Genomic DNA, 17,715 nt, shown 5'->3' on the forward strand with positions numbered 1-17,715 from the left:
GAAACATAAGCAAAATTGACAAACCGCTAGCTAGACTCACCAAGAAAAAAAGAGACAAGGCTCAAATAAATAAAATCACAAATGAAAGACATTACAACGGACACCTCAGAAATACAAAATATAATAAGAGAATACTATGAAAAGCTATATGCCAACAAATTGGATAATCTAGCAGAAATGAATAAATTCATATAAACATACAACCTTTCAAAACTGGACCAAGAAGAAGCAGCAAACTTGAATAGACCAATCACCAGTAGGGAGATTGAAATGGCAATCAAAAACCTCCCAAAAAAATAAAACTCCAGGACCAGGTGGCTTCCCTGATGAATTCTACCAAACATTCAAAGAGGACTTAATACCTATCCTTCTCAAACTCTTCAAAAAAACTGGAGGAGGGAAGGCTTCCTAACTCATTCTACGACGCCACCATTATCGTGATACCAAAGCCAGACAAGGACAACACAAAAAAAGAAAATTACTGGCCAATATCACTGATGAACATTGATGCAAAAATCCTCAACAAGATACTAGCAAATCGAATACAGAAATACATTAAAAGATCATACATCATGATCAAGTGGGTTCCATTCCAGGGATGCAGGGATGGTTCAACATCTGCAAATCTATCAACGTGATACACCATGTTAACAAAATTAAGAATAAAAATCCCATGATCATCTCAATAGATGCAGAGAAAGCATTTCACAAGATACAGCATCCATTTGTGATAAAAAGTCTAAATAAAACGGGTATAGAAGGAAAATACCTCAACATAATAAAGGCCATATATGACAAACCCACAGCAAATATCATTCTCAATGGAGAAAAACTGAAATCTACCCCTCTAAGAACAGGAACCAGACAAGGATGCCCACTATCACCACTCTTATTTAACATAATATTGGAAGTCCTAACCAGAGCAATCGGGAAAGAAAAAGAAATAAAAGGGATCGACATTGGAAAAGAAGAAGTGAAACTGTCACTCTTTGCAGACGACATGATTTTATATATAGAAAACCCTAAAGATTCCATTAAAAAACTTTCAGAAACAATAAAGGAATACAGTCAACTCATGGGATACAAAATCAACATACAAAAATCAGTTGCGTTTCCATACACTAAGAACGAAGTAGCAGAAAGACAAATTAAGAATACAATCCCATTTACAATTGCAATGAAAAGAATAAAATACCTAGGAATAAACTTAACAAAAGACATGACAGATCTGTACCCCGAAAACCATATAACATTGTTGAAAGAAATCAAAGAAGACACAAAGAAATCGAAAGATATTCCGTGCTCTTGGATTGGAAGAATTAACATCGTTAAAATGTCCATACTTCCTAAAGCAATCTACAGATCAAACTCAATCCCTATCAAAGTTCCAACAACATTTTTCACAGAAATAGAACAAAGAATCCCAAAATTTATATGGAACAACAAAAGACCTCGAATAGCCAAAGGATTCCTGAGAAAAAAGAACTAACCTGGAGGTATCACACTCCCTGATTTCAAAATATACTACCAAGCCATAGTAACCAAAACAGCATGATACTGGCAGAAAAACAGGCACACAGATCAATGGAACAAAACTGAGAGCCCAGAAGTAAACCCACACATTTATGGACAGCTAATATTCAACAAGGGAGCCAAGACATATGATGGAGAAAGGAGAGTCTCTTCAATAAATGGTGCTGGGAAAACTGGACAGCCACATGCAAAAGAATGAAAGTAGACCATTACCTTACACCATGCACAAAAATCAACTCAAAATGGATTAAAGACTTGAATGTAAGACCCGAAACCAGGAAGCTTCTAGAAGAAAACATAGGCAGTACGCTCTTTGACATCGGTCTGAGCAGCATATTTTCAAATACCATGTTTGACCAGGCGAGGGAAACAAAAGAAGAAATGAACAAATGGGACTACATCCAACTAAAAAGCCTCTGCACAGCAAAGGAAACTATCAACAAGACGAAAAGACAACCTAACAATTGGGAGAAGATATTTGCAAACCATATATCAGATAAGGGGTTAATATCCAAAATATACAAAGAACAAATACAGCTCAACAACAAAAAAACAACAATCCAATTAGAAAATGGGCAAAAGATCTGAACAGAGATTTCTCCAAAGAAGATATATGGATGGCCAACAGGCATATGAAAAGATGCTCAACATCATTAGCTATCAGGGAAATGCAAAGCAAAACTACAATGAAGTATCACCTCACTCCGGTCAGAATGGCTATAATTAACAAGACAGGAAACAACAAATGTTGGAGAGGATGTGGACAGAAGAGAACCCTTGTTCACTGCTGGTGGGAGTGCAAACTGGTACAACCACTATGGAAAGCAGTATGGAGTATCCTCAGAAAATTAAGGATAGATCTATCATATGATCTAGCTATCCCACTGCTGGTTATTTATCCAAAGAAGTGGAAAACACAAAGGCATAAAGATATTGGCACCCCTATGTTCATTGCAGCATTATACACAACAGCCAAGACTTGGAAGCAACCTAGGTGCCCATCAAGGGAGGAATGGATAAAGAAGATGTGGTATTTATACAAGATTGACTACTACTCAGCCATAGGAAATGATGAAATCTGGATATTTGTGACAGCATGGATGGACCTTGAGGGTATTATGCTGAGTGAAATAAGTTAGAGGGAGAAAGTCAAATACCGTATGATCTCACTCATAAGTAGAAGATAAAAACAACGATAAACAAACACAAAGCATTGGAGATTGGATTGGTGGTTATCATAGGGGAAGGGGGGAGGAGGGAGGGCAAAAGGCGTGATTAAGCTCACATGCGAGAGGATGGACTATAATTAGTTTTTGGGTGGTGAACATGATGTAATCTACGCAGAATTCGAAATATATTATGATGTACATACAAAAATAAATAAATAAAAAAAATTTTTTAAATGATAAGGCAGGTATAGAGAGACAAAGAGGGGCAATATATAATGAGCAAAGGAACACTCCTCAAGAAGAAATAATGCTTATAAATAAATATATATGCACTCAACACAGGAGCACCAAAGTTCATAAAGCAACTGTTAACAAACCTAAAAGAAGATATTGAAAATAACACAATAATAGTAGAGGACCTCAACACCCTGGTCACATCATTGGACAGATCATCCAGACAGACAATCAATAAGGAAACAGCGGAATTAAATGCAAAGCTAAAAGAGTTGGACTTAATATACATATATAGAACACTCCATACAAAAGCAGAATACACATTCTTCTCAAGTGTGCATGGAACATTCTCAAGAATAGACCCTATGTTGGGAAACAAGGCCTCTATAAATTTTAAAAATTGAAATAATAACGAGCAGCTTCTCCGATCATAATGCTATAAAGCTAGAAATTAATTACAAGAAAAGAGCTGAGAAAGGGACAAAGATGTGGAGACTAAACAATATACTATTGAACAAGCAATGGATCATTGAGGAAATTAAAGAAGAAATCAAAAAATATCTGGAGACAAATGAAAATGATAACATGCCATACCAACTCACATGGGATGCAGCAAAAGTTGTATGAAGAGGGAAATTCATCACAATACAGGTGCATCTTAACAAACAAGAAAATCCCAAATAAGCAATCTCAAATGACACCTAACTGAATTAGAGAAAGAACAAACAAAGCCCAAAGTCAGCAGAAGGAGAGAAATAATAAAAATCAGGGCAGAAATAAATGCTGTTGAAACAAAAAAGGCAGTAGATAGGATCAATGAAACAAAGAGCTGGTTCTTTGAGAAGACAGATAAAATTGACAACCCCCTAGCCAGACTTACAAAGAAAAAAGGAGAAAAACCTCAGATAAACAAAATCTGAAATGAAACAGGAGAAATAACAACAGACTCCACAGAAATACAATGGATTATAAGAGAATACTATGAAAGATTATATGCCAACAAAATGGACAATTTAGAGGAAATGGAGAAATTCTTAGACTCTTACAGCCTCCCAAAACTGAGTCAAGAATAAAAAGTCAATCTGAACAGACCAATAACAAGCAAAGAGATTGAAATAGCAATCTAAAGCATCCCAAAGAATAAAACCCCAGGACCAGACAGCTTCCCTGGGGAATTCTATCAAACTTTCAGAGATGATTTAATAACTATCTTTTTCAAGCTACTCCAAAAAATTAGGGAGGATGGAACGCTTCCTAACACATTCTATGACGCCAACATCACTCTGATACCAAAGCCTGACAAGGACAGCACAAAAAAGGAGAACTGCAGGCCAATACCGCTGATGAACATAGATGTAAAAATCCTCAACAAAATTTTGGAACCCAAATTCAGCAATACATCAAAAGGATCATACGTCACGATCAAGTGGGATTCATACCAGGGACACAGGGATGGTTAGACATCTGCAAATCAATCGATGTGATACACCACATCAACAAATTGAGGAATAAAAACCACATGATCATCTCAACAGATGCAGAGAAAGCTTTTGACAAGATCCAACAGCCATTTATGATAAAAACCCTTAACAAAATGGGGACAGAAGGAAATTACCTCAACATAATAAAGGCCATATATGACAAACCCACAGCCAACATCATACTCAATGGGCAAAAACTGAGCGCCATCCCCCTGAGAACAGGAACAAGACAAGGATGCCCACTATCACCACTCTTATTCAACATAGTACTGGAGGTTTTGGCCAGAGCAATTTGGCAAGAGAAAGGAATAAAAGGAATCCAAATAGGGAGTGAAGAAGTGAAACTCTTGCTGTTTGCAGACGACATGATCTTATATATAGACAACCAAAAAAAATCCATCGGAAAACTAATAGAAATAATTAACAACTATATACAGTTGCAGGGTACAGAATCGACTTTCAAAAATCACTTGCTTTTACATACTCCAATAACAAACTTACAGAAAGAGAACTCAAGAATACAATTCCATTTGCAATCACAACTAAAAAAATAAAGTACCTAGGAATAAATTTAACCAAGGAGGTGAAGGACTTATACACAGAAAACTTTAAGACATTACTGAGAGAAATTGATAATGACTTAAAGAGATGAAAAGAGATTCCTTGCTCATGGATTGGAAGAATAATCATAGTTAAAATGTCCATACTACCCAAAGCAATCTACAGATTCAATGCAATCCCTATCAAAATCCCAGTGACATTCTTCATGGAAATAGAACAAAGAATACTAAAATTCCCATGGGGCAATCAAAGACCCAGAATTGCTAAGGCAATCCTGAGAAAGAAGAACAAAGCTGGAGGTATCACAATCCCTGACTTCAAAATGTACTACAAAGCCACAGTGATCAAAATGGCATGGTACTGGTACAAAAACAGGCACACAGATCAATGGAACAGAATTGAGAGGCCAGAAATAAAACCACACATCTACAGTCAGGTAATCTTCGACAAAGTTGCCAAGAAGAGACAATGGAGAAAAGATAGTCTCTTCAATAAATGGTGTTGGGAAAACTGGACAGCCACATGCAAAAGAATGAAGGTAGACCACTATCTCACACCATACACAAAAATAAACTCAAAGTGCATCAAAGACTTCAAGATACGACCTGAAACTATAAAACTCCTCGAAGATAATATTGGCAGTACACTCTTTGACAGTGAATTAAAAAGGATATTTTCAAATACCATGTCCTCTCATACAAGGGAAACAAAAGAAAAAATAAACAAGTGGGAATTCATCAGACTAAAGAGCTTCTGCAACGCAAATGAAACTAGGATCAAAACAAAAAGACAACCCACCAATTGGGAGAAAATATTTGCAAATCATATGTCTGAAGGGGGTTAATCTCCATAATATATAAGGAACTCACACAACTGAAGGATAAGAAAGCAAACAACCCAATCAAAAAGTGGGCAGAGGAGATGAACAGACATTTTTCCAAAGAAGATATACAGATGGCCAATAAACACATGAAAAGATGTTCAACATCACTAATCATCTGGGAAATGCAAGTCAAAACTACACTAAGATACCACCTTACACCCGTTAAAATAGCTATAATCACTAAGACTAAAAATAACAAATGTTGGAGAGGGTGTGGAGAGAAGGGAACTCTCACACGCTGCTGGTAGGAATGCAAACTGGTGTAACCACTATGGAAAACAGTATGGAGATTCCTCAAAAAACTAAAAATAGACCTACCATATGACCTAGCCATCCCACTACTGGGTATCTACCCAAACAATTTGAAATCAACAATCCAAAGTAACTTCTGCACCCCTATGTTCATTGTAGCACTATTCACAATAGCCAAGACATGGAAGCAACCCAAGCGCCCATTGACCAATGAGTGGATAAAGAAGATGTGGTATATATATATATATATATACATATATATACACCACACACACACACACACACACAATGGAATACTACTCAGCCAGAAAAAAAGACAAATTCATCCCATTTGCAATAACATGGAAGGACCTGGAGGGAATTATGCTAAGTGAAATAAGTGACAGTGAGAAAGACAAACACCATATGATTCCACTCATATGTGGAATATAAACAAGTACCAGGACAAAGAAAACAGTTCAGTGGTTACTAGGCGAAGGGGGATCGTTGGGGGGGGGGGGTCGGGCCACTGGGAGTGAAGAGGAGCACTTATGTGGTGACAGTGAAGAAATAATGTACAATTGAAATCTCACATTGATCTAAACTATTATGAACTCAATAAAACAAAAACAAACAAAAAATTCATCATCAAAAAAGAAAAAAACATAAAGCCTGGAAAGGAAGAAGTAAAACTGTCTCTATTTGCAGATTATATGATTATTTACATTGAAAATCCCAAGGAATCAACAAAATAATGACAACTAATAAATTGAACTTAGTAAAGTGACAGAGTAGAAGGACAATACACACAAAAAATTTATTTTATACAAACAGAAAACAATAGGAAAATGTAATTTAAAAAGCAAGGGGGGTGTGGGGGAGGGCAAAAGGGGTAAAAAGGGCAGATGTGTACAGTGATGGATGGCAACTAGGCTTTTGGTGGTAAACATGATGCAGTCTATACAGAAGTTGAAATGTAATGATGTACACCTGAAATTTATATAATGTTATAAACCAGTTACCTCAATAAAAAATAAATTTAAAAAATAAAAGAAATTGTGCCCCTAAAAATAAGCAAACAAATAAATAAAAAGCAACTCCATTTATATTATTGTCAAAGCATAAAATATTCAGGAATAAGTTTACCGAAAGATGTGTCCCCCACCTCCACACACATGCACACAAAAATGTGCTAAAATCTCCATTTCTACAAAATGTTACTGAGAAATTAAAGATGTAAATAAATGGAGAGATATGCCATGTTCCTGGGTTGGAAGATTCAATATTGTTATGATGTCATTTCTCCCCAAATTGATCTACAGATTTGACACAATCCCTACTAAAATTCTGCCAGACTTTTTTTTTGTACAAATTGTCCATCTGATTTACGTGGAAATGCAAAGGACCTAGAATATCCAAAGAATTCTTGAAAAAGCTAAACAAAGTAGAAAGACTTATACTACCCAACCTCAAGACATACTATAAAGCTATGGTAATCAAGACAGTGTGTTACTGGCTTATGGATGGACAAATAGATCAATGCAACAGGATACACAGCCCTGAAACAGATCCACATTTATATGGTTATCTGACTTTTGACAAAGGTGCCAAAACAATCCGATGGGAAAAGGAAATCTTTCCAACAAATGGAACTTGAACAATGGGATAGTCATATGGAGAAAAAAAATAACTTTGATCCCCTACTTCACACCATTCATAAATATTAATTCAAGATGGACCATACCTGAACGTAAAATCTAAAACGATAAAATAAGAGAGTATCTTTGTAACTTGGGTTTAGGTAAAGGTTTTTGAGGCCAAAGAAATCAATAATCACAACAGAAAATTTTGATGAATTAGACTTCAAGATTAAATACTTTGTCTCATCAAATGAAACCATTACAAGAACAAATGGGCAATCCACAGATTGGAGAATATATTTGTAAAACGTGTATTTGACAAAGGATTAGTATCATTCAGAATATATAAGAACTTCTACAAGTCAATAATAATAAGGCAAACAACAACGGGCAAAATAAAATAGTCAAATGCCTTGAACAGACACTTCACAAAGAAAGATATACAAAGGCCAATTAATACACAAAAAAGTGCACAACATCATATTGCTCAGGGAAATGCAAACAAAAACCATGATGAGGTATCATTACACACTCACCACAATAGTTCAAATCAATGCTGCTGAGGGTGTGGAACTCTCATATATTGCTGGTGTTAGTGTAAAATGATGTAGTGAATTTGGAAAACTGGCAATTTCTTTAAAAGTTAAACAGCTATCCTATGACCTAGCAATTCTATTCCTAGGTATTATCCAGCAGATATGAAAACATATGTTAACCAAAAGACTTACACAATAATGTTCATAGTAGCTTTTTCCTAACAGTCCAAAACTAGAAACCACTCAGGTGTTGATGAATAGTAGAATGGATAAACAAATTTCGTATATTCACACAATGGAATATTACTCTGCAGTAAAAAAACACAAAACCTACTGATACACACAACATGGATCAATCTCAAAAATATGTTGAGTGAGAGAAGCTTTACACAAGAGTACATATTGCATGATTCCATTTGTACGAAGTCTAGAACAGGCTAAACTATGGCGAAAAAAATTAACAGTGGTTGATTCTGGAGGGATATGGGGAGAGGACTGACTGGGAAGGGGCATGAGGGAACTTTCTGCAGTAATGACAGTATTCTATATTGGGTAGGCAAGCTACAGCATGCAGGCCAAATCTGGCACACCACCTGTTTTTGTGAATAAAGTTGTATGGGAACATAGCCATGCCCATTCTTTTACATATTGTCTAAGGCTATTTCATGCATGCAATAGCAGAGTTGAGCAACAGAGACTATCCAGCCTACAAAGCCTAAAATAGTTACTATCTAGACCTTAAGAGAAAAAGGTTAACAACACTTGTTCAATATTTTGATAAAAGTTGAGTTATATAGGTGTAAGCATTTGTCAAAACTCACTGAATTATGATCTGTGCATTTTACTGCATACAAATTTAAACTAAAAATATAAAGAAATACTGAGTTCTAATCAATAATATGCATGCTGAAGTATTTATGGATGAAGTATACTGATGTCGGCAACTTTAATTTTGAAATGTACCAGAAAAATAAGATGAATTGATAAATGGATAGATATGTGATAGAGCAAATACAGCAAGAGTTAGAATCTAGTTGGTTGGTATACGGGTGTTCACACTACAATTTTTTCAACTTTTCTGTATCTTTGAAATTTTTCTTAATAAAATGCTGGGGAAAAATTTTTTAATTAGGTAAGGAAAGTATACAACACATACCCACAGAAATGAATGTTCCAATTTGAAATATTTTGTGAAGAACTTTATTCTAAAGAAATAAATCCTGGAATAGCATGCTTTGTCTGAAGAAACTTCAGCTGTAAAAATCTTTATTAGTCTTTAATCATTCCTGTTAGGAGTCAGCATGCACACATCAGAATTCATTATAATTTATGCCCTTGGAGAAGAGGGAATTTTATAAAACACAATACTTGACATAATAGCTGTTTGGAATACTAATATTTCACTAGAAAACTCTTACAGTACAGAACACATTTTATCTAAGGATCTCAAAACATTTTATTAGCCAAACTTAATAAATTCAGAGTCTTTAGAGATAATCTAAAGCAGAACAGAAGAGCAAAAAAAGAATAAACTGGATTCTCAGTTCCTTCCTTTAATTAATTCAATCAATCCCCTGAGTTAACTAAATCTCACTGAAGTCACCATGCTCTTTTTCTCTAATTCTATCAGGGAGGATAGCTATCTTACAAAGACACTGAATGGTGTAATGATTAAGGGCACAGCCTCTGCAGGTAGTGTGGGTTCAAATCCTGGCCCTGGTGTATGACACTACGGAAGTTACTTTACCTCACTGAACCTCGGTTTCCTCACCTGTAAAACGGGGGTAATGACAGCTACTGTTCGTAGGGTTGTTATGAGGATAGTACACATAAAGCCATTACAACAGTATTTGGCACTCAATAGTGCTTATTATTATCATCCCATAAAGGCAAATGCTTTATTATAAATGTAGAATAGTAAGATAACCATAGGCTCCTAATATTTTAGAACTAACAGCTACACTGGCCTCCTTGCTGTTCTTCAAACAAGCCAGACAAACTCCTTCCTCAGGGCATTTGCACTGGTTATTCCCTCTGCCTGGAATGTGCACTGCGGACTCCCTCTCACCTCCTTTAAGTGTTTGCTCACATGTCACCTTCTCAATGAGGTCTACCCTGATCACCACCTCATTTAAAATTGCAACCCACTCTCCTCCAGACTCTGCTCCATATTGCCCCTGATCTCCTTGTACCGTATATATAATTTTCTTTTTATTATTTATTGACAGACTCCTGCCATCAGGCAACAAAATCAATGAAAAAAGGGATTTTTGGGTTTTATTTACTGATATATCCCAAGCAGGTGCTCAAATATTTTTTATTTTCATCATTTGGTCTAATCCCTTCAAGTTACAGATGAAGAAACTCCAAAGAGACTTGAATCAAAGCCACCCAGTGGGTAAGGAATAGAGCCAGGAACAGGGACTATGACTCCCAGTCCAGTGCCATTTCCACTATAGCTCACTATCTCCCTGACCTTTGAACATTACAGAAAAATCACAATCATCTACATTTTTCCCCCAGGAAGATTTACCTTTGGAATTTCTTGGCTTTGTAAATGCTGCTGTGTCTGTAACACAGACATGCTCTGAAAGGCAGTGGAAGCCTGTACTGGAATACTAAGTGTCGACAGATGAATAGAAAAAGACGGTTGATTTGAAAGGGCTATCCTAGAGCTTTGATAGAGGGTCTGCTGTTGTAATTGTGTTTCTGATGACCCAGAAACAAGTACTAAGCTAGAAGATTGCTGCCAGTGTGGCTGGACAGCAGACTGCTGCTGAATGTATGCTGGCTGGTGCTGTGCTAGGTTTATCTAAAGGGGAAAAGTTTGACTGCTGTCTAACGCCCGAAGCACTGGAGGCTGGGCTAAAGGCTGTATTACACATTGTTGTTCCATTGCTGCTGGTTGTAACTGTTCTTGCAGAGTGTAACCTGGACCATGTTTGTAATGGCCTTTAGAATACCTGATAATGGCTGAACTTGCTTATGTGCCTGTGAATGAGGTATCTGATGCTGGAAAACAGCATGTTGGCTATACAAAGACTGCTGTTGATTTATGGGACCTTCCTGAGTAGACAACTGATGGCTTTTCTGTGCTTGTCTATGAGATGAATGAGTCATCTGGTGATGCTGAATGAAAGCTGAGTGAGAAATCTGGCTTGGTGTTAGATGTGATTGGGAAAACTGTGCTGAGAAGTGTGGGGGCTGGATCTGGGCCTGTGAGGAGACTTGCTGAACGAAGGACATCTGTGCAGGGTGTTGAAGCTGTCCTTCCATGGCCCTCTGAGATGTAATGCTAGTTGACTGGGCTTTTAGCAAACTGACATCAGCTTGGGATGGAGCAGCTGAATGCTGGACATTAAATAAAGGGTCAGTAGAATGTGTCTGTGTATCTAAGGTTGATGTTAAATATGTCTTTTGTTCCAAAATTGAAAAATTACTAACTTGGGGTTGTGTTAAATAGCCCTGTTGTTCAGAACTTTGTGCTACATAAGGTGATACTGAGTATAACTTCTGACCTACAGAGTTTGTAATATGTACTTGCTTGCTATCAGGAGGGTTTACTGTGTATATTTGCTGGGTTATGAAGGCTGCCTGTTCAGTTGGCTGGCGTCTGGATGGCGTAAACAGTTTGTCCTGAATAAGAGGCTTGCTCAAGAGGTACTGCCTGGTAAGCAGGCTGTTCCGTAGGTTGCACAGGGTAAGCTGCTTGGATCATATATGCTGGTTGATCTGGAAAAGGTGACTGAACCAGCGGTTGCACTGGACCAGTAGGCTGCCCTTGGGTTGGAGCCAAATAAGAGGGCTGTACCACAGGTGGGACTGAATAAGAAGTCTGCATAGAATAGGTTGCCTGTGATCCCAGTGGTTGTACAGTGTAAAGAGGATGCCCTGCGACTGGCAGTGAATAAACAGGCTGTGCTGGAGCGTGGATTGGGTAAGTTAGCTGTGATAGGTAAGAAGCTTGTTCTTGGAGATGTACCACAAAGGGCAGCTGCTCAGGAACCTTCAATGGCAAGGATGGCAGTACTGCAGGCAGTCCTGGATAAGCTTGTTGAACAGAATAAGATGGCTGTTCCAGGGGCTGAATCACATTTTCAATACCACTCTTTAGCTGCTGCCGACTTGCATGAGCTTCAGACCCTAGAATACAATCCTGCTGAACATTTTTCTGTGGCGATGCCATAATCTTAGGTTGTAAAATAAATGGCTGTTGCTGAATAGAGGCTTGGAAATAAGGCTTCTTCAAATGAACTGTCTGACTTTGTGGCACTGAAGAACCTGGAGTTATAGACTCCTGATGTACCACTGGGTAAGTCTGTGATACCGAATGCAACTTTTTGTGAAGGCTGATGGGCCCCTGAATGCTTCCCAATGGAATTAGAAGGGAGCTGAGCTGGTCCAGCAGCATTCTGTACACTGCTCACATAGTGGGCAGAAGAATGATTCAACAAAGCTAGAGGGTGATTAGCTGGTAAGAAACTAGGAGTCTGACTGGCATCTGGTGATTTGGTTAATAATGCCTGATTCCCATTTTTAGAGCCAGGCTCAAGTTGAAGACCAACTGTTGGATGCTGGGAAGTCATTTGTGAAGCAAGCAATGTCTGAGGAGAAACTGCATAAAAGACTGGTTGTGGAACTCCAGTAACTGACAAGTCTAAAGCCACAGGTTGGGCTGAAGTTTGTCCATCTGCTCCAAAGGTCAGCTGTAGTTCCTGGTACTGGTGCAAGGAAAATTCAAATTATAAAGGCATATACCATGCCCATTTTAATGGTGCTGTCCAAGACAGAATGATAGATAAAATAATGCTATGTTCTAAAAACTTCAGCAAGTGATCAAAAAGTTGCTGGGTATAGCATTAGTCCTATAAAAATCCTAATACCATGAGGAAATGCTAGTTGAATATACTAAGGGGCTGAGACCAGTCCCAGCAGTACACTGCTCATGGCTTCTCATTTATCACACTTGCCACATAACTCATTCAAACCCTGGCAGAGATTTAGAGTAACTGAATCTGACACCTTCACACACAGACAGTGGAAGTCCCAAGAAAAAGCTCCAAAGCATTTCAATATCATAGCTAAAATGAACATAGAAGCTCTCTTAAGAGGAGAGGAGAGAAATGACTGAAATAAATACAGGATGGCTGCAATAATTCCTAGAATTTGAACAACCACGCTCATAAAAAGACCTCAATGTTCAAAGTGCTTGCTTATGTAGCTTCTATATATTAGATGAAAAAGGCAGGCTACAAAATAGTACGTATGTGATATACATATGTATATATAAACAAAATTATATATGTATATATGAAAAAGAGACAAATCTAGAGGCTCTACTCCCAAATGTAAACAATCAGTTGGTTCTAGCTAGAGAGATAACAGGTGATTTTTCACTGTCTCCTTTATAACTTTATGGGCTTTATTTTTAAAACAGTAAATAATACTTTTACAGTAATTTTTTAAACTTTTTAAAAATTTTGGAAACACATTTTAAAACATACATACCCATATACTTATGTGGTTGAACCTAAGTTAATTTAAGCGTCCATTCAACAAGTTTTGCATGATACTCTTAGAAATAGACAAATCAAACCAGAACATGAGCTCAATTACAAATTATGTACCATATCACCTACAAACACTAGCCAAATACCAGGCACTGTCAACTACATCAGATTAAATCTACCCCTAGAAGATTTTAAATGCATCTGACATTTGTCAAGTACATGTATGCTTTCCCCTACAAGACTGTGAGCTCCTTGAGGACACAGACCATATTTTATTTTATTTTATATCCCCAGAGATAGTGGTCATTAACAGTTTGTTGATGAACTGTGACTGACTATATACCAATGACTTAAAGAAACAGATGTGCCAGCTGCTCACTAAGCCATATATAGAGAATGCCTAGGAGCTCAGACCATCTCATTCCCAAAGTGAGAAGGCATACACAGAGGATGGTAGGGTTGAGGAAAGAAAACGGGGTGATGGTAAAGAAAACCCCAACCATGTGTCCAGAGTCCATAACCCAGGGAACCAGGATATAGTCTTGATATATGAACTCTCACAAAGACTGTTTACTCATTGTCAGAAATGAGTAACTCTGACTTTGAGAGTCTAAAAGACAAAAACACTTGTTTCTCCTACAGATATAAACATAAATCAAAAAAAAAGTCCAGAATTTAGATGAAGGTGCTAAAAATTATAAGAGTCTATTAAATACTATTTCTAAGTAATTTCAAAAGACATCTCTCTACATTCAAACCAGGCTAGAAAAGTTCAATACAAAGAACAAACCATCATTACGAAGAGAAAAAGATCTAAGTCCTAAATAAAAATTTTTTAATCCACATGCTGAGTTCTCAGTTTCTTTTCCAATTACATAAGCAGTGTCTCAAGATTCTAGTTACACAAATTAGGCACATCCTTAAGAAGAATGTCTTAGCTGAAGGAAAGCATAAACAACTTTTAGGTTTCAGTGACTTTTATATAAACTATGATGAATTTATGAAAGAGAGCCTTTGCCTGTCAGAAAATCTAGGCAGTGTTAAATATGTTTAACTGAATATAAAGCCTTTAAAATGTATCTTACCTTTACCTGTGACACCTTCTGGACAGTTAATGGGGAAACCTGGGGTTGAGAGACAACTGGAGGTCCAAGGACATGTACAGGCAAAACAGTGGACTGACCTTGAACCAAAGGCAAAATTGGGGGCTGAGTCAGCTTGGGCTGCTTCTGCAACTGTTAAACAAGAAAAAAAAAGATTAAAGATAAACTCTCCCATTTACAATAAAAATACTGATTATATATTTAAAAATACAACAGTTCACCTCACCCCTGAAATCTGCTGGTAATGTCCTACTAGCTGCTGGGATGGATAAATTTTCCCTGGAACATTTATTTCAGCCTGTGGGATGTTAGAAACCATTTGAGAGCCCATCGTCTGGTCTGAGGAATAGGCTATATTGGGCTGACTTGAAGTATCTGAGTGTTTAACTGATCCAGCTCCTGCCTCGGACAAACTGTCACCTATGACAAAGAAAATAAGCAACAGGTAGAAGGGAAAACTCGAAGCACAAGGTTCAAATGGCATAGGAAATGCTAAGTGTTTCTTTAATTTTTTTTTTAACTCTGCCAACCTGAGACAGCCTCAAATAAAATGTGTACACTGCACAATTAATCAAAAACCATCATGTAAACTCTCCGTGCTGACACTGTAGTATAACTAAAATTTTCTTAGTAAAACAGACCTAAAAACAAAGAATTACAAAAAAATCAACTCCATTTGCTGGCCATTTCATGTATACCCCAAACTAATCTATACTAGTCATTAGGATTTCAGTAAAATCTAAGTGTCATATTCTCATTCTCCTAGAACCTGCCTAGAAAATAATACTGTCTTTATAGAGCAATTGGTTATTACTGTGAAAATACTATGTCCTTCTAGAGAAGAGAATGCACTACAGCAAAAAAATTAGAGTAACTTAATTTTATACTTGAGTCTAATATACAAAGGGTCTTCAAGTCTGGAAAATTCCTTCTTGAAGAATAAATTACATCTTTAGCCCCAAATTTTCTCTATTAAAGGATTTATGTTAGATCCTTAAAAATGGTAAAAAGATTATAACCCTTACTCAACTAGTACCTTGGACAGGTCACTTAGAACAGTTTCTTAATTTCAAAATAAGCAAACTAGCTGGCTTGTCTATTTCAGAGATTTTGTAAAAAGATTGATGAAATGATAGATAACAGAATGCTTTGAAAAATATGAAAAGAAAGTACTATTTAAAAATAAGTGAATACAATTACACATCGTTTTGCTTTTATAAGTTGTAACTGTGTTACCTGTAACAGAAGAGGAGTGCTGCTGTGGTTTTCCTCGTAGAAGCTGTTGTCGAACATGTTGATCAACCTCAGTTTCTTCACATTCAGCCCCGGTGTGCTGAGCAGGAGCAGGAGGCAAAGTTGTATTCTGGTGCTGAGGGAGTATATTCCCTACAGATTTGCACTGGGAATCCCTGCGTTCTTCGAAACAGCCAGGTGGCTTCTTCTCCCTGGTCTTCTTTATCAGGGTCACCCTATCTCTAATGGACTTAGCCACAGCTTTGGAATCACTTTCATGGAAGAATCCTGACTTGACCTACAAAAAAAAAACTCATAATAAGCAAACTACATCTTTAACATTTAAAATTTTAACTTTTTTTTTACTAGTAGAGTTATTTTGTGCCCCAAAATTCAAGACAGAAATAAGTCAGACAGAGAAAGACAAATACCATGTGACTTCACTGATATGTGGAAGATAAACAAACAAATACATAGATACAGAGAACGGATTTGTGGTTACCAGAGGGGTAAGGGGGTGGAAGGACAAAAGGGGTAAGGGGGCACATATGTATGGTGACAGATATAAACTAGATTTTTGGTGGTGAATATGATGCAGTCTATGCAGAAACTGAAACATAATAATGTACACCTGAAGTTTACACAATGTTATGAGCCAATACTAGCTCAATAAAATAATTTCAAAAAAACAAAATTCCAAATGTTATGAAATAACAGTTCATTTGTTTCTATATTCTTTCTTAATCAGACATACATAAATGCCAGAGCCTTTAATCAGCATAAGAAAAATAATACTATTACCAAGTGTTGTTGAAATAATTCTGACTTTAATCAAAAACAAATAACTTGATGTTTCAGTACATGCAGTCTTATTACAGGTAATTTATGGCTGCCGTTAAGTTCTGTGCAAGATTAGAAAAGTTTCCTTAAATCAAAAACATTAAGTGCCTACACTGTGCCCAGTACTGGCCTCCAGAGGCATATAAGTTGACTGCATTGGTCCTTTGTCCTGTAAGAGCACACAATCTGGTAGTGAGAGAGGGATACAAACTTAAAATGAAATAAGAGGTGGAAATGAACTGCTGCAAAAGCCCTAAAGGAGTACACGCTCTGGAGGAAGTAGAAGTGTAAACTCTGACCTGGAATAAAACAAAAAAAAGGATCCTGCAGGCTATTGAGGAAGGTATAAATGAAGTTTAGAGATCAATGCTCCAGGCAGAGGGAAGTAGGCTCATAGCAAAGTACTACATCTTACTAGGCATTAGAAGAGTAAGAGAAGTTAAGGACTTGTTGCTTGAGAGGAACAGGGCTGAGTAGCAGAGAAAACGACTTGAGGAGGTGCTATGGCATATCATTCTCAGCTCTACCATCTGCTTTTTAAAGCATGTCTTAGGGATCTGCAGACTTGGGGAAATTTCATGGTAGTTGAAAAATGATTAAAATGTTAGACAAAGTCCACACATTCAATTTTACTCCCTCCCAAAGCTCAAAAAAAACCCCATATTAAATGGATTTTAAGTTATAAACCCACAAGGACAGGAAGAATAAGAGAAAGACAATAGCAACAACACTTTGGACTATGGAAAACAAACAGGTAAGTA

At 37.0% G+C, this 17,715-nt stretch overlaps 1 protein-coding gene across 1 annotated transcript in view; it reads right to left on the reverse strand.

Moving 5' to 3' along the window:
• Positions 1–17,715, reverse strand: part of WNK3 (WNK lysine deficient protein kinase 3) — a 160,231-nt gene that overhangs the window by 77,159 nt on the left and 65,357 nt on the right. Inside the window, exons 8-10 of the mRNA XM_046673065.1 lie at positions 16,118–16,412; positions 15,108–15,301; positions 14,864–15,013 (exon numbers count right to left, since the gene is read on the reverse strand). Of these exons, the coding sequence (XP_046529021.1) occupies positions 14,864–15,013; positions 15,108–15,301; positions 16,118–16,412 (639 nt within the window). The remainder of the gene's footprint in view (positions 1–14,863; positions 15,014–15,107; positions 15,302–16,117; positions 16,413–17,715) is intronic.

This window comes from Equus quagga, chromosome 10 (assembly GCF_021613505.1).
Source record: "Equus quagga isolate Etosha38 chromosome 10, UCLA_HA_Equagga_1.0, whole genome shotgun sequence".
Lineage (NCBI taxonomy): Eukaryota > Metazoa > Chordata > Mammalia > Perissodactyla > Equidae > Equus > Equus quagga.